Here is a 24,854-nt window from a genome sequence, read left to right as displayed (position 1 = left end):
TCTAACTCTTTTACAGGTGAGGAACCTGAAGCTCAGGAATCTTGAGAAACCTGACCAAGGACCCAGTGCTTTCTGGCTATCTTCTGATAGCATCCCGGTACTTCCAATTTTACCGATCTTAACCTATTCTATCATGAACTTTGCTTAATCCTAATCGAACCACGAATTGAAAGACCGGCCTTAAACTAGATCCCCAAATCCTCACAAATATGCTGCTTTTCACCTCCTCCTTCCTTGACCCTATTAAGACCACGAGGTAGTGATCTTTACTGTAGTGAGTAATTCGCTTGATTTTACTTATTAACAGGTGTTTGGGTTTTTTTTAATGATATTTTCTGGGAGCCAGCATTTGACACCAGAAATAGGAGGCTTTAATTTCCTTTCTTCAGGAAAAAAGAAAGAAAAAGAGAAAGGAAGGAAGGGAGGGAGGGAAAGAAAGGAAGGAAGGAAGGAAGAAAGAAAGATATGAAGGGGAAAGGGACAGGGGAGAGAAGGGGAAGGAAGAGGGTAATGGGAGAAAAGGAAAGAAAAAATACACTTCACCTATCGAGTTTCACTTTAGGTCTGGCTGCTACCTGAGGGCTCTTGCTAGCCTCTGCGGAAGCAAAGGCATTTTACAAGGCATTTCTAAATATCACAAGAAAGTAGGATATGTCAGTAAAGCAACCATGCATGTGGGATTCAGATGAGGATTCTGATCCTGGCTCTGCCAGAATTTTGGCAGCATGAATTACAGATCCAACAAATGGGCATATCATCTGCCAACCTGAATGTAAGGTTCAAACAAGACAATGGGAGTGAAAACCTATTAAGAATTATACCCTGGAAGTCTAGGAAGAGCAGGAAAAGTGCTGTAAGTCATAAAAAGGTAAGCAGTGTCTGAATTTTCACAGGACAAAAGATGGAGTTGAAAACTACAGGCCAGTGCACTTCATCAGCCCTAGGTGAAATTCTCTCTGATGTGACCAGTTGGAAAAGGAAAAGATAGCACCAGATTTACACAAGTTCTATTTTGCAGAAATAGCAGGTAGGAGGATGCTGCAGACCTGGAAAATTCAGATTTCAACGGGGCATTTGCCAATGCACATCATAGACAAGAAAGTGAAATGTAGGCTGGATGATAGTGTTGAGGCTTGTTAAAGACCAGGCCCAGAGGAGGCTGCTAGGGACCCGCCCCAATCTGCCCTGACCCAGCCAATTCAGGGTGCCATCCATGACTTGGATGAGAATGCAGCAGCACACTCATAGAAGCTGTGGATGACCTGAAGCAGGAAGGGAGGCCTAACACACTGGATGACAAACTGAGTACAGCCTAATTCTAACAAGATTAAATTTAACAGGGGCCACCGAAGTCCTGTAGTGGAGTTAAAAATAAATGTGTAAGAACAAGATAGGAATTAATAAAAGTTATAAGTCTTAACTATATCAACTATAATCGGAGAGTTGGTCATGTAGAATGCCAAAGAGTATCTTAGGTAAGGTCCATAAAACCTCTTTGGTCCTAGCAAAGAGGCTGATCCCCCTACTCTGCCAGTCAGGCCACATTTCTTTCTGGACACAGTTTATAAACAAAAAGGTATCCAGTGGTCGGTGACTAAGCTCATAAGGGGACATGACACTGTTCAGCTGAAACAGGAAGTAGCTGAGGCTCATCAGCATGAAGGATAAAGGATGTAGAGGGGAAAGTGATAGATATCTATCTGTAACTCTCTCAAGGGCTGGTATGTGGAAAAGAGATTCAACTTTTGTGGTTCTGCAGGAGGTACTCCAGAAAAGTATATTTCATTTTAGCATAACAAAGAACTGACCATCAATTATCACCCTGTGAAATAGTAAATTCCAGGTTTCTGAGGATATATGCAAAACTAAAGATAGCCAATGTCCAGATTGTACAGCAGTTTATGCCTCCGGCAGGGAACTATAACTGAAGTCAGCCCCAACTCCAAGGGTCTGACATTATTGAAATCCCTTTTTATTCCCTGTTGAACTGGCCAGGTCTGAGTCCCTAAAGTCAAACAGTCCTCTAATATGTGATCATTCTTTGGCTTTCCTTTTGATGTGTATTCACTTACTTTATTACCAAATTCCATTTGAGGGAAAAAAGCAGTTCACATTAACCAAAAGTGAGCCAAGGGTTAGGATAAAATTTCAAGGTTTCAGAAGGCAGTATAGGTTATTTTAAATACGGTGTCAGTGACTGACACAAAACAGTGTCCCAGCTACAGCATGTCATACTCTTGGGGATGCTCTGTAAGCAGTATTTGATTTCCTGTTACATAGATAATTTCCAATAAATCAAAAAAAAAACCTATTGCCAGTAAGGCTGAGGAAACAGACAAAATATTTTCCCCTTTGACCTAAAACAACATTCATACATCTTGAGAAATACGCATCAAAATAACCCAGCAGACCATTTAAATCATCCCCATAGTGCTTAGGAAATACTGACAGATAATGGACTAGAGTCATTCACACTTTAAATGATGCAAAGAATTTTCCTAATTGTAAATTATTCTCATGCTTAAAATTTTTCTGCTTATTAACCCTCTGGAATTTTCATTGTGGATCAGAATAAAAGATATTTAATAAAAATTCTGCTTTATCTAAGTAGACATAGTCATGATCTGAAAGGGTGAAAGAATACATGCTTATAGGGAAATACCCTTTGGTATTTATATGAATGACATGAAGCAGTGACCCAATGAGTACATAAGCACAACTGAGCTTTCATGCCCCGATACTTGATCACTTTGCCATAGCAACAGCATTTTAGGTATAATGGAGGATGCATCAGCATGATGGAATATAAAAAGAGTAAGAAAAATAGAAGTTTGAGATCTAATAGTTTGGTTTCCAACTAGAAGAAAACTAACTTAAAAGCAAACGATAAAAAGTTGTTTTAAACAATTTTTGTTGTTGTTGTTACTGTTGTTGTTTTGGCCGTGCTGCGAAGCATCCGGGATCTTAGTTCCCTGACCAGGGATCAAACCCATGTCCCCTGCATTGGAAGTGTGGAGTCTTAACCACTGGATCACCAGGGAAATCCAAAAGTGTATTTGTTTTATAAATTATTTTAATAGTTTGATGAGCTACAGCATCACAAAAAGTAATTAAAACAGTATCCCCATTGCCACATTTCCTGTCTCATAAGAGTTTATAAGAATATTTTAAATTTTGTATTTTCAACACACTGTATTTTAAGATATCAAACTAAAAACTGACAAGTCTTCTTCCAATCAAGGAGCCACACACTTGGGGCGTTTGATCAGCTTGTGGTATTTTTGAGCAAGGTCCACAGCCTTCCGTCCTTGCTGAAAGGGGAAAGACCACAAAATTAAATTCCAGTGATTTCCCATTTTCTTAACTCCATTGAAAAGGTAATTTACTTCTTCTTCAGTAAAGTTTTTACGAATTCTTCTTTTTTCTGTAATTAATGAGAATTGTAGAATACATTAGTACTTGCTGAAAAAAGAGTTCTTGAGACCCAAATAAATACTTAACTTATTCTAAGGATATGGATTACACAGTGAGAAAACTTCATGCCTGGACTACTCATCATATAGAAATCCACTTCAATTAACACAAAACAAAACTGAGTGCTTACTATTAAACTAGATGCTATCACTGTGATCTCTTCAATAATTGTAACAATCCTATTGCGATAATATTCGCAAAATCCTTCAATCAAGAAACACAAAATTTTATAAACATATGATTGTTAATTCTCTCAACATTCCTGTGAGGACAGTTAACAAACAGCTTACCTATCTTACAGATACGGTCTTCCCAAAGGGCTCCATAACTTCATAGAATAGAATCCGCGTCCCCTGCGTTGGAAGGCGGATTCTTAACCACCGGACCACCGGGGAAGTCCCTTAAGCTTTTTAATTCACTGTTAATTCACATTATCACTGTGGGTAGATACAGATGAGGAAGAGTTTTTGTATTTCCAATTAAGGCTGCTATTTACTTTAGTAGGACCTTGAATAGCTATGCCGGGACAACCTTCGAAAATCTTGCCTTTGCATGTCATGACTGTTAGTCCATCTCTCCTCAGATAGGAGCCATAGTTCAGATCTTTTAAAGCAGGAGGGAAAAATCTTACCAGCAGAAGGCCAAGAAATCAATGAAAATAATGTCTAAATATTACTTAATGGTATTCCTTAGAATGCAGGCTCCATGAAGACTGGAATTTTTGTCTGTTTTACTCCCCATGTGTCCCCAGTGCCTAAGACAGTGTCTGACACATAGTAGGTGATCAATAAATATTTGTTGACAGAAAAATGTTACTACCAGTAAAAACTGTTTTAAAACTTATCAATGAAGTTACGTCTTACTTGGGCCTACTGGAAAACTGTGGTTATCTGAGAAATAGATGATTTCAACTTCACTTGCTAAATGATTTGAACTCATTATAATCAGGACCAGATGGGTTATTGTAACATTCAAAATATTGGGTACTGGGGTTGTTCATGTAGAGCCAATCCCCACTTTTCCCCTGCAGTTGCCATCTCACTGACTTCTACACTTAAATTAGCATCTGTGCCAAATACCTCAAAGGTTACCACAGCAGCATAGTTGGCAGACTAGAAGGAAACAGCTCTCTACACCACAAGACTATCTTCTGTGACTTCTTTAGTGCTCCTCCTAATACTGATAGGGCATTAGAAAAAAGCAGGGAAAAATAGGCAAGAGGGCTCAGTCCTAGAGACTCTTATTTTTCAAACCCTCTCAAGATATCAATCCATCCTAAAAGAGAGCCTTGCCCCCAAGGCTCTTTAAATACTTAGATGCTGCAAATGGTCCCTTCTCAAAAGAAGAGTCTCAAATTTGAGTGTAACCTATAACCAAATGAAAGGTGATGAATGTCTCTAGTATGAAAGGGAAATTTATTAAGAGGGGGAAAAATGGCAGTACATCAAATATTCCTGGCCTGCTTGTAAAAGAGATGTAAGACCAATCTAATCACTACCTCCTCAAGATGCCTTTTTAAATTTGAAAAAAGCAGGCCAACTTATTAACTATTGGATTTTAGCTAAGCACCTCGAACCTACAAAAAAGATGTAGGTATTTACGAGCTGAAAGTGACTTAACAGTATTTAGGATCCCTCTGTATAATCAATATATAACCATAATTATGTATATTTCATGATGCTCTGCAAATGATTTTACTATGAAAAATGATTATAGAATACTTTCAGTTGTTATATATTTGCTTTTAAGACATGTTGCTCAAGAAATTCTATTATTGGGCTTCCCTGGTGGCGCAGTGGTTGAGAGTCCGCCTGCCGATGCAGGGGACACGCGTTCGTGCCCCAGTCCGGAAAGATCCCACATGCCGTGGAGCGGCTGGGCCCGTGAGCCATGGCCGCTGAGCCTGCGCGTCCGGAGCCTGTGCTCCACAACGGGAGAGGCCACAACAGTGAGAGGTCCGCGTACCGCAAAAAAAAAAAAAAAAAAAAAAAAGAAATTCTTTTATTAATTTGATGCCAACTCCTTGTCAAAAAGATTTCCAACTGCAACGTTTCTATGGAAAAATACCCTTTTTCTAACAGTTTCTACAGAAAATATTAACTTCAAAAAGTGGGCTACCCTGTAGTGGTACTGCGCTTAATTTTAATTTGTATGCAGAAATTTTAACCTAGAAAAAGACCTAGTTATAAAAAGTAAATTTGAAATTTCTTTCAAGGTTTTGGCAGTGAAAATGGCCAAACAAAAGTATGTGGCAAAATGTTTCTTGGATGGATCAAGTCCAAATGTCTTCACAATAAATAACAGAATGGCTCTACAGATATTACTAATTTCAAGGTGACTTTGACAAGGAGTGTACTCAACTGCTTAGTCTTACTCTGCACATACTAACTCCATGTGAACAGAAGATAATGGTAATGTTCTTTAAGTCTTGTGATAAATTTGAAATGGTGATAAACCTGAAATGGTGATTAACCCTGTAGTTAAAGAAAAACTCCTGTAAATTAACTCATAGTTTAGAAGTATTTTAATTTTTAAACAGGGCTCTAAGGTTTATACTATTTGTCTCTTCAATTTTGATTGTTCAAAGTGCTACAGATGTGAACCAAAATCTTCTGCAAAATTTGTCTGAAGCACTTGTGCACAGGAGAATAATTTTGCTCTTAAAACAGAAAAGTGATCCAGAGGATAGAAAAGGGGATTCTGGAGAAAGACAGGCTTGCATTTGAATCTAAGTTCTGCCATTTGCCAACTCATTGGCAAATTTCAGCTATTTTCCTACTGCTATGCAACCTAAAAGAAAACAAATTAAAGTGGGAATAAAATAATAGCTTATCTTACGTTATTATATGAAATAAAGCAAATAACATGTATAAAACATCTAACACATAGGAGGTTCTTAATAAATGTTAGTTTTCTCCTGCCCCTTCCCCAGCTGGAAAGTAACAGATGAGCAAGCAACACGGAAAAGGGAAGAGGGAAGCCTCTTTTGTCAGGAAGTATGACCCTCATCAGAAGCAAGGGTTATCATTTAAAAGCCATTAATGATGTGACTGAGAACAATCATTCAGCTTTTCTTTTTCATGAATATATGAAATTTATATTTATTTTTTAATTAAATATATTCACTTATTCCTCCAGGGGTAGTAGATTCATTATTGAGTTTTTGTCTTCTACGTGGGGTCAGCAGAATTTCTGAAAAATACAGAAAACATTTAGTGTACTTAGAGTATCCATCTGAGTAGTATCACATCAATTCCATTAGTATGAGATTCCCTTTTTCCCCCTTTTAATGGGAATCCTTAGGTGGATTAGGAAGAATTTTTAAATTACTAGAGACTAAATCTACTCCCTGGGAACATTTTAAATCACAGTTGCTCAGAGACAGATTTTCTTTTCAACATTATTTTACCCTTTATCTTTTAATATACTTAATGTTCTAGATCATAGTTCAGAAGGTATGGTTATAATTATCGTTTTGGTTTTTTTTAACATCTTTATTGGAGTATAATTGCTTTACATTGTTGTGTTTGTCACTGCTGTATAACAAAGTGAATCAGCTATACGTATACGTATATCCCCATATCTCCTTCCTCTTGCGTCTCCCTCCCACCCTCCGTATCCCACCCCTCTAAGTGGTCACAAAGCACCGAGCTGATCTTCCTATGCTATGCCGCTGCTTCCCACTAGCTACCTATTTTATATTTGGTAGTGTACATATGTCCATGCCGCTCGCTCACTTCGTTCCAGCTTACCCTTCCCCCTCCCCGTGTCCTCAAGTCCATTCTCTATGTCTGCGTCTTTATTCCTGTCCTGCCCCTAGGTTCTTCAGAACCTGTTTTTTTTTTTTTTTTAGATTCTATATACATGTGTGTTAGCATATGGTATTTGTTTTTCTCTTTCTGACTTACTGTAATTACAGTTTTAAAATTGCTGAATTAATTACTTTTGTTACAGATAAGTGACTTCCTTAGTTCACTTTTATATCTGTCTTCAGCTTCCACAATGACTTTGTGACGATCACATTGGTACAGGCAAGAGTGTAAGAGCTTGCTAAAAGTTCGGCTATTCAGGGATTTTCCTACTGCTATGCAACCTAAAAGAAAACAAATTTAAGTGATGTATAGGTGTTACAAAAAATCCAATAACAAATTTATGAAAGCAAATATCTTTATGATGGTAACTGAAGTGAAATCAGCAACTTAACTATAAATACGTCAAGAAGCTCCAAGTCATGTCATGCGAGAGAATAAAGACAACAAATATAATACAATGAAATAAGTGTTGCCATAGCAGTGTGAACAGAGTTATGGTGATATAGAAAAGCAGCATCTACCTTGGCCTAATTCTGAGCAGGAGTCACTATCAGGGAAGATATCCAAAGGAAGTGACTCTTATGCCCAGTCGTCTTCTTTTTCTTTTAATGTTTTACTATGGAACATTTCAAACACACGAGAATAAAGAGAAAAGTATAATTACCCACCACGTATCCATCATCCAGCTTCAAAAATTATTAACTCATGGCCAGTCATATTTCATCTTCCCCCACCTACTCAGCTCTGCCCCCCATGTACACACTGGATTATGAAGGCTGCAGTGTGCATTCTAGTGTCATTTCATCTGTAAATACTTCACATGCATTCTTAACAGATAAGAACTCTTTTTTAAAAAAACACTTACTTTATTTTTTTAAATGGCAAAACCACTATACACCTAAGAAAATTATGCCTAATACAATCTAATATCCAGTCAGTGTTCAAATTTCCCCATCATTTCAAAACTTTCTCTTTACAGTTGGTTTATTTGAATCATGATCCAAACAAGGTCCGCCATTACATTCAGCTGATATGTCTCTTGAGTTTCTTTTAATCTATGAATTCCCCTCTCTTCCTCTTTGTCATTTACTTGTTGTAGACCCTGGGTCATTTGTAATGTGCAGTTTCCCAAAGGCTGGGTTTTGCTGATTACAACCTAGTTGCATCCTTTAAAATATTCCTGAGTGCCCAAGAAACTAGTTATTAGATCTAGATGATTGATCAGATTCAGGTTCAATTGTTTTTAGTAGAACTCCTCACAGGTAGTATTGTGTACTTCTTACTGCATCACATTAACAGGAACATAAAGTCTGACTATCTCTCTTTTTATGATATTAAGATTGATCAGTAGGTTCAGGTAATGTTAGCCACATCCATCCATTATAAAGTTCTCTATCCACCTGTCACCTACAGGAAAAGTTAGCCAGGCAGAAAGTTGGCAAGGATGAGGACATTTCAAGTACAAAGAACACGTGCAAAAGCACAGAAGAGTAAAAAAGCATAGTGTGTTCAGAGAATCACAGGTACTGTGTGTGGCTGGAGTATAAGGTATGAGAGAACTGTGGGAGAAAAGTTGAGGTTGGTAAGGGATGCAAGGGGCCAGGTCAAAAACGGTCTTGAAAGTCATCTTAAGGATTTTTAACTACTATCTTCAAGTCAATGGGAAGAACTGAAGGATATTTATTAAGCAGGGAAATGACAAGATTTGTCTACAGAAAGCTCAACTGAAGGTAAGAGAATCAGTTGAGGGGTAACTTAAACAGTCCAGATAAATGAGGGGATTCTGAAACACAGCATTTTCAGGGAGAATGCAGAGATTTCTGAGGTAAAATTGGTGAATAATGAGCTGTCGGGGTAAGGGAGACGTTTAGGACAATTCGATTGTAATGGATCGAATGGCAAAGTTTGGAATAAGCATGGCACATTTCTGGTGGACTTAAACAGAACAAATTGCAGTAAAATTTAACAAGTGGAAGCAGGACAAAGTTCCACACAATTCTAAAAGCCAGGCAGAGAGTTCGATTTAGTGAGTTACAGAGAAGCACTGAGGGTTCTTTAGCATGGTGACATGATACAAAGCACATATGAGGAAGAGAAGTTAATAGCAATACACGTTACTTGGGGGTTGGTGAGACTTGAGACTGAAAGACTGCTAGTAATTTAGGCATGAAGGAAAAGGGGCCTGTGTGGGAAAGAAAGAAAGAACCAAATATGATAGACTAGAAATAGGGGATGTAAGGAGAAAAGATAGTTATAGATGATTCAAGGTTTGAAATCTGGGGGGCCAGAAGAATAATGGCAACACTAATAAAAATGGAGTGGCTGGAGGGGGCCAGTTTAAGAGGGAGAAAGATGTTTTGTTTTGAATACATTAAGCTTGAAATAACAAAATATTAAAGTGAGTATGTCCTAGGTACAGCTGGAAATGGAAGAATGAGGCTATAACCCGAGGTAGAAGTGCAGTGTGGAGATACAGATTTGAAAATCATTGGTAAAATGATAGATGATGCCACAAAAGTAAATGCTGCAGCAGAGTTGAGTAGACTATATATTGGGGGGAGTATCTGTAGAAATTTGGCAGGAAGATAAGATAAAGGAATAAAGGTGATAAAATGGAGAGCTTTATAGACTGTAAACTTCCTGAAGTGAGGACTGAGTTCTATTCATCTCTGATTCCAGTGCCTGCTGCAGAATAAGCACTCCCTAAGTGTCTGCAAAATGAATGGTCACTGAGGGAGCAAAGCAACTAGGAAGGAACTATCTCAAACAAACTAAGGGATGAAAGGGAGTTAACAGTTATAGAGCATCCATTCTCCAAACTGGAATATTTTTGACCACAGGTTCCCAACTGTCTTACTCTGTGGCATCTTTAACAGCTTGGTGATTGGGACTTCCCTGGTGGCGCAGTGCTTAAGAATCCGCCTGCCAATGCAGAAGACTCGGGTTCGATCCCTGGTCCAGGAAGATCCCACATGCTGTGGAGCAACTAAGCCCGTGCACCACAACTACTGAGCCCACATGCCGCAACTACTGAAGCCCCTGCACCTAGAGTGCGTGCTCTGCAGCAAGAGAAGCCCGCGCACCGCAACAAAGAGTAGCCCCCACTCACTGCAACTAGAGAAAGCCCACGTGCAACAATGAAGACCCAACACAGCCAAAAAAAAATTAAAAAAAAAAAAAAGATCTTGGTGATTTTTTCACAGCACCCTTAGGCCAAAAGAAATACCAAATGTTCTGTTAGGTCCAAAACAACTCAATACGTATTTATGTTCTAACAACTTGGTAGCCATTTAAAAAAATAATAGACCTAAATTTGAAATATATATATATATTTGTATTTCATTCTTATTAATTACAATTACTTCCTAATGGGATTTGTGCAACAATTGGGTACAGAACAAGTTCTCAAAACTTGTAATCAGACTGGACACTGCCACCCTCATTTCCTGTTCCACACTGATTTTCACGTGGTGCTTGCTTTTTAAAAATCACAACAACTGGGACTTCCCTGGTGGTGCAATGGTTAAGAATCCGTCTGCCAATGCAGGGGACACGGGTTCGAACCCTGGTCTGGGAAGATCCCACATGCCACAGAGCAACTAAGCCCGTGTGCCACAACTACTGAGCCTGTGCTCTAGAGCCCACGTGCCACAACTACTGATGCCCACAACAAGAGAAGCCACCGCAATAAGCCTGTGCACCACAACGAAGAGTAGCCCCCGCTCGCCACAACTAGAGAAAGCCTGCGTGCAGCAACAAAGACCCAACGCAGCCAAAAAAAAATTAATTAATTAATTAATTTTAAAAAATCACAACAACCACTGAAAACCCAGCTTCACAAAGACGTGACATCATCAAAAGAGATGTAGTACAATCTAATGGTGAAACTGTGAACTACTTTGAGCTAGTAGTTTACATGGTGTCCAGAAGATGTTGACCATTTTGTGTTTCACTTATAAAATTTTAAATATTGTGTAGTGTAGTGCCCTTGTGAGTTCACTGCAGAGCCCCAGGGAGCTCGGGTGGACAGTTTGGGAACTATGGCTTTCAAATGAGAGGAGAGGATTTCAAGGAATGGTAGTTGACAGTGCAGAGATACTAAAGACAATAAGAATCTTTTAAAAAGTCATGGTTTGGGGGTTAAAAAAGAAGTTTCAGGTAACCTTTAACATTAAAGTTTAGTAGAATGGCAATAAAAGAAGCTAGACTGCAGGGAGCTAAGAAGGGAAAGAATATGCTGAAAGAGAAGGGAACAAGAGCAGGAATCTGGTAATAGATGGTGGAAGAAAGAATAGATGAATACTTGAAGGGATAGCAAATCACACAAAGTATTTGGGTATTTTTTAAGATGAGGAGAAATGAACATAGTTTAAGTTGGGACAAATGGAGTTAATGAATAAAAAGGGACTAAAGAGAAAGCCTACACAAGTATTATTATAAAATGGGGAGAAAACATAGATGGGATTTGGATTATAGCTAGATATCAGTTTTAGAGTAAAAGAGATAAACCCTTCATCTAAGACAGAAGAATAGTAATATTTTGAGCCTAACGTGGAATAGCCTCAGTTTTCTCCAAAGAGCAGGGTGCAACAGTAAGAGTAAACAAAGAGCAAATACTGGGATATGAAGGAGAAGAAAGGATGGAATAAGCACTGTGGAATTCTGGATTATTCATAATCCAGAATATATACCTATTTATTGGCTCTCTGAAAATATAAAAAATGTTTACCTTACTCGGTAAAGTTAAACTTATAGATGGTGACAGAAAGAGAATAATAAAGTAATTTTTTAAGAGTATTAGCTGCTGAACCGGTTTGCAGGGCAGAAATTGAGACACAGATGTAGAGAACAAACCTATGGACACGAAGGGGGGAAGCGCTGGAGGGGGGTGGTGGTGCTGTGATGAACTGGGAGATTGGGATTGACATATATACACTAATATGTATAAAATGGATAACTAATAAGAACCTGCTGTATAAAAAAATAAATAAAATAAAATTCAAAAAAGAAAAAAGAGTATTAGCTGCATTGATTCATATGAGCAAATATTGGGAACACAGACTAATGCAGATAGAAGGTATTAATTTGAGTGTTTTATGAGACCCCAGATTGTTATTTCTCCAAAGGGAATGAACTTTAAATCACACAGGTAGAACTATTACGAATTCTAGTTAATTAATATCATATAAAGCTTTAATTATGAAACAACTACAATTAAAAAAATATTTACCTGAGCATCTATACTTCAATATTTTGGAACAATTGTCTGTTGCGAGAAAACCAATGACTTCTTTATTTATTATATCTGAACATAATGTAAATGGATCTGGGGGAAAAAATTGCAAAATGAAAGATATTTTGATTAGTGAAAAGGACCTGATGTTTATAAGATTTATTAATTCTCAAGAGTTTCATAAACTGTAGCCCAGTACTACACTTCCAGTCATCCTAGTGGATATACGGAAAGGATATCAATAAAAGGTGACTGAGGCATTTAGACCAGAAAGAGAGTCAAAGCCATGGCTTATATGTTAGAGGGAAGATATTACTTTTAGCCATATTAATCACCTAAATATGTTTTCTTGAACAATCAAAGAAGAAACATTTTTAGTCATACCTGTTACTGGTAACTGCTGCTTTGTGTTTTTGGCAATAGGAGTTGGATGTTTAAAAATATGGTCACTAAAAGAAAATAGACACCAGATTAATAAAAGTAAACATATTGTTTGGTGTGTGAACAAATCTTTCCGTAAGCAGTAGTGTGATTCTGATGTTTGATAGGCAGAAAGAGCTGGAGTCAGGATCTACCAAAATCTACCAAATTCTGCCAAAGTATGGTATGCAATGGTTATAGCCTTGTTTCTAAAAGTGGAGTTAACTACTATATATAATAAAAAATAGATAAACAATAAGGACCTATAGTATAGAACAGGGAACTTTATTCAATATCTTGTAATAATGTATAATGGAAAAGAATCTAATAAAGTATATATATGTGTGTATGTGTGTGTGTATAAATATATATATATATATAACTGAATCACTTTGCTGTACACCTGAAACATTGTAAATCAACTCTACTTCAATTAAAAAAAAAAAAAGTGGAGTTAAACAAGACTCCAGAGGTCAATAATACTGATGCCAGCAGAAACATGGAAGAAAAAGTTATAAAAGAGGAAAACAGGAAGGAAGGAGGGCAAAAAAGAGGAAATAACAAATTCATTGGGCCAGAGGGCAAGAAGGTTGGCCCAAGAGCATATCCCACTACTTCCCAATTCTATATCCCTGAGAAATCGGGTTAAAATTACATGAAGAACAGTTTTGAAAAGGAAAAAGGGGGTGTGATGATGTAATCCATCTGTCTAACACTTAGTTTACCCTGCAGCACCCCCAGAACACAGCACCATTCTCTTCAGTTTCCCTCCTAGCCCAGTAACTATCAGAAGAGCAGAACACAAGAAAGGCTTTAGGAAGAAAAGCTGCAGTTCCAGGTCCAGCCCCACAGGCTACCCATGAGCGAGAAAGGACATATACTGGAGGTGAGGTACAGGAAACAAATGAAAAGACAAGCCTAAACCAGATTTTCATCACACCTTACTCCCTTTTATCAAGTTAAACTTACAAACTGGCTTTTGGTAAATTGTTGATGGATTATCAATACGTGCATTGTTATTTCAGCTACAGAGGTTCAGTTTAAGTTTTCTGAGTATCCCTTCTAAAATTCAAATCTGATCGTGTCACTCAATTTAAAATCGTCAGCGGCTCCCTACACTCTATAAGTTATAACAGAAAATCTTGAGTAGTATTACATGCAAGGCCCTAGATGAACTAGCCCATACTGGCCCATCCAAACTCCTTTCCCAACATTTCCTACATTAGCTTCCTCCTAAAACCATGCTTATCATTTCTATATCCCAGTGTTTAAGAGTATGGCACATAGTACTACACACACACACACACAAATGCTGAATACATAAAAGTTAGAAACAATTATTAAACTATACCTTGATTGAGAAACAAAATTCTTTTTTTCAAAGGTTGTTTCTTCACGTAAGTTTTGATTGCAGTTTGAATTGGCTTTACATAAAGTCTTATTTTGCCCACTCTCCCTATAACAAGCATTAACTGGATTTGCACTCTTTAACAGGCTCTTCATTTGATCATCATTTGTACATGCTTTAGACATGACTTCATGGGACTTATAACTCTGAAGCTTTCTAGACTGGCTTTTATCCCTATCTTCTGCTTTGGGACCTCCACCACTGCTATCTGCATGGAGGTGTTTCAATGTATTTTGAATATTTATGTTCATAGGTGAAACATAATCCTCATATTTTTCTCTTTGTACTCTTTCCTGTAATGTAAAAATAAGTAAATAATTTCAGAATAATCATTTGCTTTATAATTCAATTTACACTCCCTTTAAATAATGCAGAAAAAGTTTATGATTGTCAATAGAATATACATTATAAAGGGGGTGGTTTACATTAGGAAGGAAGGGGAGAATATTCATTAAATGATTTGGGGCCATTGGGTAGTCAACTGGGGAAAAAAATAAACTGAATACATATCTCACAATATATACAAAAATTAAGTAAAAATTAACTAAATATTTAAATATAAAAAAATGAAATTGTATATGTTCTAAAAGAAACCATGATGTTTCAATATTCTCAATGGGAGGAATACCTTTCCAAGTATTACAAAAAATCAATAAATCATAAAAGAAAAACCTATACTTTACCACATAAAAAAAGTTTTTTAAGTTCTGCTAGAGATGGAGAATATTGGGGGGTGGGGACCCAGAGGAAAAAAGGGCCAAAAGCAAAATCAAATACAAATCAAAACAGCTAGAAAGAATATGTATGTCATATCTTGAGCTACAGTAGAATTTTTCTAGTAACATTTATAAAAAGCTACTACAATGAACTATGAAAAAGATCAGTAACAGTGTAGAAACATAGGCAAAGGAGATGAACAGTTCACAAGAAAGGAAATATAAATAAATAGCTCTTACACATATGAAAAAGGCTCCATCTCACTTTAATAAGAGAAATAGACATTAAAGGTAAATGAGATATCTTTCTTTATTTTATTTTTTTTACTTTTTGGCCCCACCGCACAGCATGTGGGATCTTAGTTCCCCGACCAGGGATCGAACCGGCACCCCCTGCATTGGAAGTCCGGAGTCTTAACCACTGGACTGCCAGGGAAGTCCCATAGGCATCTTTCTTCATCTATGACATTGGCAAAGATCAAAAGGGTATAGGGAAACATTCTGTACATTATGGGGGAGAGTGTAAACTGGTACACCTCTATGGAGAAACAATTTGACAGTATCTTTCATAATAAAAACTGAGGGACTTCCCTGGCGGCACAGTGGTTAAGAATCCGCCTGCCAATGCAGGGGACACCGGCATGATCCCTGGTCTGAGAAGATCCCACATGCCACGGAGCAACTAAGCCTGTGTGCCACAACTATTGAGCCTGAGCTCTAGAGCCCATGAGCCACAACTACTGAAGTCCGTGCACTCTAGGGCCCACGTGCCATAACTACTAAGCCCACGTGCTACAACTACTGAAGCCCGCGCACCTAGAGCCCGTGCTCTGCAACAAGAGAAACCACCGAAATGAGAAGCCCACGCACTGCAAAGAAGAGTAGCCCCCGCTGGCCACAACTAGAGCAAGAAAAGCCCACATGCAGCAATGAAGACCCAATGCAGCACAAAACAAACAAACAAACTAAAAAAACACTGTGTATTTCTTTTTTAAAAATCCTATAGATATACTTTTACATGTGCAAAATGTTAATGTTATTAACTGCAGTATGGTTTGTAATAGCTATAAGTTGGAACCCGAAAGTTCATCTCAAGGGGAACTAGCATATCCACCAGTGGAATACTCTGCAATTGTAAGATATATAGGTAGACAGATAGATAGATAGGGCTTCCAGGTAAAGATGATGACTTTAACACCCATATTTATTTTTGTTCCTTCCAAAAAAACAATTAGAACAACAGTTCTTAAAAAGGCATAGGTGGGGGCTTCCCTGGTGGCGCAGTGGTTGAGAGTCCGCCTGCAGATGCAGCGGACACGGGTTCGTGCCCCAGTCCGGGAGGATCCCACATGCTGCGGAGCGGCTAGGCCCGTGAGCCATAGCCGCTGAGCCTGTGCGTCCGGAGCCTGCGCTCCGCAAGGGGAGAGGCCACAACAGTGAGAGGCCCGCATAACGGAAAAAAAAAAAAAAAAAAAAAGGCATAGGTGGACTTCCCTGGTGGCGCAGCAACGAAGACCCAACACAGCTAAAAATAAATAAATAAACAAATTTATTAAAATAAATAAATAAATAATAAAAAGGCATAGGGATTTCCCTGGTGGCACAGTGGTTAAGAATCTGCCTGCCGGGGCTTCCCTGGTGGCGCCGTGGTTGAGAGTCCGCCTGCCGATGCAGTGGACACGGGTTCGTGCCCCAGTCCGGGAAGATCCCCCATGCCGCAGAGCGGCTAGGCCCGTGAGCCATGGCCGCTGAGCCTGCGCGTCCGGAGCCTGTGCTCCACAACGGGAGAGGCCACAACAGTGAGAGGCCCGCGTACCGCTAAACAAACAAACAAACAAACAAACAAACAAGCAAACAAAAAAAGAATCCGCCTGCCAATGCAGGGGACATGGGTTTGAACCCTGGTCTGGGAAGATCCCACACACCGCGGAGCAACTAAGCCCATGTGCCACAACTACTGAGGCTGCGCTCTAGAGCCCGTGAGCCACAACTACTGAGCCCGCGTGCGCCTAGAGCCCGTGCTCTGCGACAAGAGAAGCCACCGCAATGAGAAGCCCACGCACCGTAATGAAGAGTAGTTCCCACCTGCCGCAACTAGAGAAAAGTCCGTGTGCAGCAATGAAGACCCAATGCAGCCAAAAAAAAAAAAGGCATAAACCCACAAGGAGAAGCATAAATTCCACAAGGAGAAATGGAAGAAGATACAAATGCAACAAAATTTTGGAATTGAAAAGCAGATAGGTGAATGACAGCCTATTTAGCAGACTTGATAAAGTTGAATTTAAATAAATAAAGCAGGGCTTCCCTGGTGGCGCACTGGTTAGGAATCCGCCTGCCAATGCAGGGGACACAGGTTCGAGCCCTGGTCTGGGAAGATCGCACATGCCACGGAGCAACTAAGCCCGTGCGCCACAACTACTGAAGCCCACGCGCCTAGAGCCTGTGCTCCACAACAAGAGAAGCCACTGCAATGAGAAGCCTGCACACTGCAACGAAGAGTAGCCCCTGCTCACTGCAACTAGAGATAGCCTGCGCACAGCAACAAAGACCCAACATAGCCAAAATAAATATAAATAAATAAATAAATAAATAAATAAAGCAGACTTAGGCTTCCCTGGTGGCGCAGTGGTTGAGAATCTGCCTGCCAATGCAGGGGACATGGGTTCGATCCCTGGTCCGGGAAGATCCCACATGCCGCGGAGCAACTAAGCCCATGTGCCACAACTACTGAGCCTGTGCTCTAGAGCCTGCGTGCCACAACTACTGAAGCCTGCACGCCTAGAGCCCGTGCTGCACAATGAGAGAAGCCACCGCAATAAGAAGCCCGAGCACTGCAACGAAGAGTAGCCCCCGCTCGCTGCAACTAGAGAAAGCCCACACGCAGCAACGAAGACCCAACACAGCCAAAAATAAATAAATTTATTAAAAATAAATCAAAATAAAGCAGACTTGAAAGCTGACAATGGGAAAAGCCAAGGAACTAAAATATGCTGCCAAACTCTCAAAAGACTTAGGAACTGGAGGTAGGGTGAAAGTGGGGTTAAAAACAGGAAGGTTGGATGAAAGTTCAAGTAGTTGGATTGCTAGATCCTGACCCCCACATACACACACTCAGCAGGCAGCTGATGGACACCAGAAGGTCCACTCCCTCCCCAAAGATGCAAGTTTAATCTCTGAGGGGGATAAAGCAGTCTCTACACTGGAGGACACCAAGCAAAGCTGAAGGCAGAATACTATCACAAAACAAAGACTAAGAAAATATTTACATACTGAATACTAAGACTCCCAAGCTCCTTTTCCCCATTTTGACTCCTGAATATTGGTTCATGATTTCTAGGCAGGAGATCAGACATTGGAGTTTCTCCAAAAAATGACCCAAGTTAATTCTACAAGAATCCAGAGTCAAAATATTTCCAGGAAAGGGGGCAGCGGGCGGTGCGCGCCCCTTCCCGCGCTCGCTCCGCCCGGGCCCTGGCCCCGGCGGCGGGGGACGCACCCGCAGGCCCGCCCGCGCCCTCCACGGGCCTGAGGCCGCAGAGCGCCGGTCCGGCCCGCCAGGTGCCGGTCCCGGGCCCAGGCGGTGTGACTCGCAGATATAGCGGCGCAGGGTCGGCCAGAGGGGCGGCACCGGCAGGCGGGAGCCTTGCATTTGCAGCGCTGGGCTCCAAGGGATCGCGGGCCGGAGGAAGCGGAAAGCCGCGCAGAGTCACCAGGGACCTCGGTGAACCACGTTGAGCCTCCCAATGGGGAGCAGATCCACCTGGTGAACTACGTGGAGGACTATCTGGACTCCATCGAGTCTCTGCCTTTTGATCTGCAGAGAAACGTCTCTTTCATGCAGGAGATAACCCGAAATATCAAGAAATCCTGCAGGAACTGAATGAGTATTATGAGAAGTTGAAGCAGGAGACGGACGGCGCCCAGTGGAGGAGAGTGCTGCACTGCATTCAGAGGGCCCTGATTCGGAGCCAGGAGCTGGGTGACGAGAAGATCCAGATCGTGAGTCAGATGGTGGAGCTGGTGGAGAACCGGGCCAGACAGGTGGACAGTCACGTGGAACTCTTTGAGGCACAGCAAGAGGTCAATGACACCACTGGCCACAGCAAAGCTGGCCAGGATAAGTCAAAAAATGAGACAATCACGCAGGCAGAAAAGCCCAACAACAAGTGGTCCCAGATACAGCACAACAACGCAGCTAATAATCACGACCATGATTACATCACCTCCGGAATGCCTAAGGAAAAGAAGGCAAAGGCCTCCAAGAAGAAGAAACGCTCCAAGGCCAAAGCCGTGAGGGAAGCATCCCCTGCAGACCTTCCCATTGACCCAAACGTACTGTCTGTGCAATCAGGTCTCCTATGGAGAGATGACCGGCTGTGACAATGACGAGTGCCCCGAGTGGTTCCACTTCTCCTGCGTGGGGCTGAACCATAAACCCAAGGGCAAGTGGTACTGCCCCAAATGTTGAGGGGAGAACGAGAAGACCATGGACAAGGCCCTGGAGAATCCAAAAAGGAACAGGCCTACAACAGGTAGTGGCAGGCCTGGCTGGACTGAGGCGAGCAGGACAAGCCGTGTATTTATTGCATGGCCACCTGGGTGGGTGCAGGGACTGTACATGTAGCCTTTTAAAGACTGTTGGAAGAGGAGCTCTTTCTCTCGTAGGGACACCGGAGCTCTCTTTGCTTTTCCGCTGGTGCACATATATAACAAGACAGTGGTCTGTGGATCAGCATTTTAGGAACTGCAAATATAGGTTTGAGTTAAACACTCAAAAAAAAAAATTTCCAGGAAGGCTTTTTGCATATGACTCTTACATATTAGTAGCAACCAAAGATCACCAGAAATCTGAAGAAAGCTAGAGACCAGGAAAGAAAGAAACAAGCAAACATCAACAACCAAAGAACACCTGTGAGGAGTAAGATAAAATATGGATTAGAAAAAAAAAACTTTAAAAATGAGAATTGTGCCTTTTCATAGGAGGCATAGAGTGCACACAGAGCGCCATGAAGGCCTCAGGCATACTTCGAGAGTACAAGGTGGTGGGGCGCTGCTGCCCACCCCCAAATGCTGCATGCTACCCCTCTATCACATGAGAATCTTGGCGCCTAATCATGTTGTTTCCAAGTCTCACTTCTGGTACTTTGTGTCTCAGCTGAAGAAGATGAAGAAGTCTTCAGGGAAAACTGTCTACTGTGTACGAGTGTTAGAGAATCTCCCCCTTCAGGTGAAGAACTCTAGCATCTGGCTGCACTATGACTCTCGCAGTGGCACCCATAACATGTACCAGGAGTACCGGGACCTGACTGCAGCAGGTGCCATCACCCAGTGCTACCGAGACATGGGTGCCCAGCCTCGTACCTAGGCCCAACTCTATCCAGATCAGGAAGGTGGAGGAGATGGCAGCCAGCAAGTGCCACCAACCAGCAGTCAACCACTTCTACAACTCCAAGATGAGAACATTTCCCAGAATGTAGAACGAAAAAAGAGAAGAAAATAAGAGAGAAATGATAAGAAGGAAGACCAGCTCAAGAAGTCCAACAAATAAATAATAGGAGTTTCAGAAAACAAGGAAAGAGAAAACAGGGAAGCAATCACCACAGTATAATGCTATAAACTTTCCCAGAACTGAAGGACATAAGTCGACAGATTGAAAGGGCCCACTATGTGTATAACACAATGAATGAAAGGAGACTGACACCAATGTACCACACTGTAAAATTTTAAAACAGTGGGGATAAAGATTACATAAGCTTCCAGAAGGAGAACACAGGTCACACCAAAGGATCAGAATGGCTTTGGACCTCAAGAGTAACACTGAAAACTACAAGGCTGTGGAGCAACACGTTTAATATACTGAGGTGATTTCCAATCTAGAATATTTTGTCCAACCAAACTATCAATTAATTCTGAAGGCAAAATAAAATTATTTTCATATTAACAAGGTCTCAAAAAATTACATCCTATGTACCCTTTTTCAGAAAGCTACAGAAGAATGTAGCCCATCAAAATGGGAAACTAAACCAAAAAAGAGAGAATGACACAGAATCCAGGAAATCAGAAATCAAGGAAAGATACAAAGAGAATCATTAAGATGATGGTAAAGGAGTATCCCAGGGTAACAGTTGTATACATGACATAAAGGATGTACCAGTTCTTAATTTATTGCTCCTCAACTCCAAACCTATCCTCCTTTGTCCTGCATTGTAAAACTTAAACTAGACTCTATAGACCACTATTCTAGGGCTAGCCAGTGTTAGACTCTGACATCAGAATGTGCTAGATGGGCAATACAAGGATGGAAGAAAAAGAAGGGACTTTTTCTTCTTTTGGTGCTGTATTGTTTTGAGTGGTGACAAGTGGAGGCGGACTTGTACTCTAGGAAATGTTAAAAGAGGTTCATAATTTCTGGGACTTCCTTGGAGGTCCAGTGGTTAAGACTCCATGCTTCCACTGCAGGGGGCATGGGTTCGATCCCTGGTGGGGGAACTAAGATCCTGCATGTCGCACAGTGTGGCCCAATAGAAAAAAAAAAAAAAAGAGGTTCATAATTTCTTTAAAATATAATTGTCCGGTGATTCTGCTCTTAGGTATTTATTGAAGAGAAATGAAAATGTACATTACAGGCACAGAAGTGTACACCAACGTTCACATAACATTATTCCTAGTAGCCAAGATCTAGAAGCAACCCAAATGTGTATCAGTTGGTGAATGGATACACAAGTTGTGGTGTGTCCATACTATGGAATATTACTCAGCAGTAAAAAGGAACAAAATATTAATAAAACAACATTGGTGAATCTAAAAAACATTATATATTTAGTGAAATAAATCAAACACAAAATATTATATAATATATGATTCCATTTAAATGAAATTATAGAAACGGAAACTAACGACAGAAAGCAGATCAGTGAATTGCCTAGGCCTGAGGATGGGGAATGGGACTGTCTATAAAGGGACACAAGGAAACATTTTAGGGTGAGTGGACTGTTCTATATCTTGACTGTCCTGATAGTTACACAACTGTATAAAATTATCATAACTCGGGGACTTCCCTGAGAGTCCAGTGGTTAAGACTTTGCCTTCCAGTGCAGGGGGTATGGGTTTGATCCCTGGTTGGGAAGCTAAGATCCCATATGCCTCACAGCCAAAAAACCAAAACATAAAACAGAAGCAATATTGTAACAAATTCAATAAAGACTTTAAAAATGGTCCACATCAAAAAAAAAAAAGAAATAGAAATATGAACAGAACGATCACAAGTAACGAAATTGAAACTGTGATTTTAAATCTTGCAACAAGCTGGGCTTCCCTGGTGGTGCAGTGGTTGAGAATCTGCCTGCCAATGCAGGGGACACGGGTTCGAGCCCTGGTCTGGGAGGATCCCACATGCCGCGGAGCAACTAGGCCCGTTGGCCACAACTACTGAGCCTGCACGTCTGGAGCCTGTGCTCCTGCAACAAGAGAGGCAGCAATAGTGAGAGGCCTGCGCACCGCGATGAAGAGTGGCCCCCACTTGCCACAACTAGAGAAAGCCCTCGCACAGAAACGAAGACCCAACACAGCAAAAATAAATAAATAAATTAATAAACTCCTACCAACAACATCTTCTTAAAATCTTGCAACAAGCAAAAGTCCAGGACCAGATGGCTTCACAGATGAATTCTATCAAACATTTAGAGAAGAGCTAACACCCATCCTTCTCAAACTCTTCCAAAAAATTTCAGAGGAAGGAACACTCCCAAACTCATTCTATGAGGCCACCTTTACCCTGATACCAAAACTAGACAAAGATACTACAAAAAAGAAAATTACAGACCAATATCACTGATGAATATAGATGCAAAAATCCTCAACAAAATACTAGCAAACAGAATCCAACAACACATTACAAGGATCATACACCATGATCAAGTGGGATTTACCCCAGGGATGCAAGGATTCTTCAATATACGCAAATCAATCAATGTGATACACCATATTAACAAATTGAAGAAGAAAAACCATATGATCATCTCAATAGATGCAGAAAAAGCTTTTGACAAAATTCAACACCATTTATGATAAAAACTCTCCAGAAAGTGGGCATACAGGGAACCTACCTCAACATAATAAAGGCCATATACGACAAATGCACAGCAAACATCATTCTCAGTGGTGAAAACTGAAAGCATTGCCTCTGAGATCAGGAACAAGACAAAAGGAATACAATTGGAAAAGAAGAAGTAAAACTGTCACTGTTTGCAGATGACATGATATTATATATAGAGAATCCTAAATATGCCACCAGAAAACTACTATAGCTAATCAATGAATTTAGTAAAGTTGCAGGATACAAAATTAATGCACAGAAATCTCTTGCACTCCTATACAGTAATGATGAAAAATCTGAAAGAGAAATTAAGGAAACACTTCCATTTACCACTGCAACAAAAAGAACAAAATACCTAGGAATAAACCTACCTAGGAAGACAAAAGACCTGTATGCAGAAAACTATAAGACACTGATGAAAGAAATTAAAGATGATACAAACAGATGGAGAGATATATCATGTTCTTGGATTGGAAGAATCAACATGGTGAAAATGACTCTACTACCCAAAGCAATCTACAGATTCAATGCAATCCCTATCAAATTACCAATGGCATTTTTTACAGAACTAGAACAAAAAATCTTAAAATTTGTATGGAGACAAAAAAGACCCCAAATAACCAAAGCAGTCTTGAGGGAAAAAAATGGAGCTGGAGGAATCAGACTCCCTGACTTCAGACTATACAACAAAGCTACAGTAATCAAGACAATATGATACTGGCACAAAAACAGAAATATAGATCAATGGAACAGGATAGAAAGCCCAGAGATAAACCCATGCACCTATGGTCAACTAATCCATGACAAAGGAGGCAAGGATATACAATGGGGAAAAGACAGTCTCTTCAATAAGTGGTGCTGGGAAAACTGGACAGCTGCATGTAAATGAATGAAATTAGAACACTCCCTAACACCATACACAAAAATAAACTCAAAATGGATTAAAGACCTAAATGTAAGACTGGACACTATAAAACCCTTAGAGGGAAACATAGGAAGAACACTCTTTGACATAAATCACAGCAAGATCTTTTTTGATCCACCTCCTAGAGTACTGGAAATAAAAACAAAAATAAACAAATGGGACCCAATGAAACTTAAAAGCTTTTGCAAAGCAAAGGAAACTACAAACAAGATGAAAAGACAACCCTCAGAATGGGAGAAAATATTTTCAAATGAATCAATGAACAAAGGATTAATCTCCAAAATATATATACAGCTCATGCAGCTCAGTATTAAAAAACCAAACAGCCCAATCCAAAAATGGGCAGAAGACCTAAATAGACATTTCTCCAAAGACATACAGATGGCCAAGAAGCACATGAAAAGCTACTCAACATCACTAATTATTAGAGAAATGCAAATCAAAACGACAATAAGGTATCACCTCACACCAGTTAGAATGGGCATCATCAGAAAATCTACAAACAACAAATGCTGGAGAGGGTGTGGAGAAAAGGGAACCCTCTTGCACTGTTGGTGGGAATGTCAATTGATACAACCACTATGGAGAACAGTATGGAGGTTCCTTAAAAAACTAAAAATAGAATTACCATATGACCCAGCAATCCCACTACTGGGCATATACCCAGAGAAAACCATAATTCAAAAAGACACATGTACCCCAGTGTTCATTGCAGCACTATTTACAATAGCCAGGTCATGGAAGCAACCTAAATGCCCATCGACAGACGAA

General features: G+C 40.1%; 1 protein-coding gene and 2 pseudogenes across 9 annotated transcripts in view; 2 read left to right on the top strand and 1 right to left on the bottom strand.

Moving 5' to 3' along the window:
* Positions 1-3,104: 3,104 nt before the first annotated feature.
* Positions 3,105-24,854, bottom strand: part of TERB1 (telomere repeat binding bouquet formation protein 1) — a 46,791-nt gene continuing 25,041 nt past the window's right edge. For 5 of the 7 annotated variants that reach the window (XM_081216688.1, XM_081216686.1, XM_081216689.1 and 2 more), the window contains 6 exons: positions 14,291-14,640; positions 12,904-12,968; positions 12,517-12,612; positions 7,418-7,567; positions 6,601-6,666; positions 3,105-3,424 (listed from right to left, as the gene is read on the bottom strand). In XM_081216688.1, the coding sequence (XP_081072814.1) occupies positions 3,237-3,424; positions 6,601-6,666; positions 7,418-7,567; positions 12,517-12,612; positions 12,904-12,968; positions 14,291-14,640 (915 nt within the window). In that variant the 3' untranslated portion in view covers positions 3,105-3,236. Of the gene's footprint in view, positions 3,425-3,792; positions 3,828-6,600; positions 6,667-7,382; positions 7,568-12,516; positions 12,613-12,903; positions 12,969-14,290; positions 14,641-24,854 lie in introns of those variants that run through there. The other 2 variants (XM_081216691.1, XM_081216692.1) reach the window with 2 other exon arrangements.
* Positions 18,998-19,599, top strand: LOC308606148 (inhibitor of growth protein 1-like; annotated as a pseudogene). The gene has a single exon. The product of its transcript is annotated as an inhibitor of growth protein 1-like (transcript).
* Positions 20,070-20,540, top strand: LOC308606511 (large ribosomal subunit protein eL20-like; annotated as a pseudogene). Its single transcript has one exon. The product of its transcript is annotated as a large ribosomal subunit protein eL20-like (transcript).

Source organism: Mesoplodon bidens (assembly GCF_964165515.1).
Source record: "Mesoplodon bidens genome assembly, chromosome: 18".
Taxonomy (NCBI): domain Eukaryota; kingdom Metazoa; phylum Chordata; class Mammalia; order Artiodactyla; family Ziphiidae; genus Mesoplodon; species Mesoplodon bidens.
Note: the sequence above shows the minus strand (reverse complement) of the source record. Positions and strands in the feature narration are given on the sequence as shown.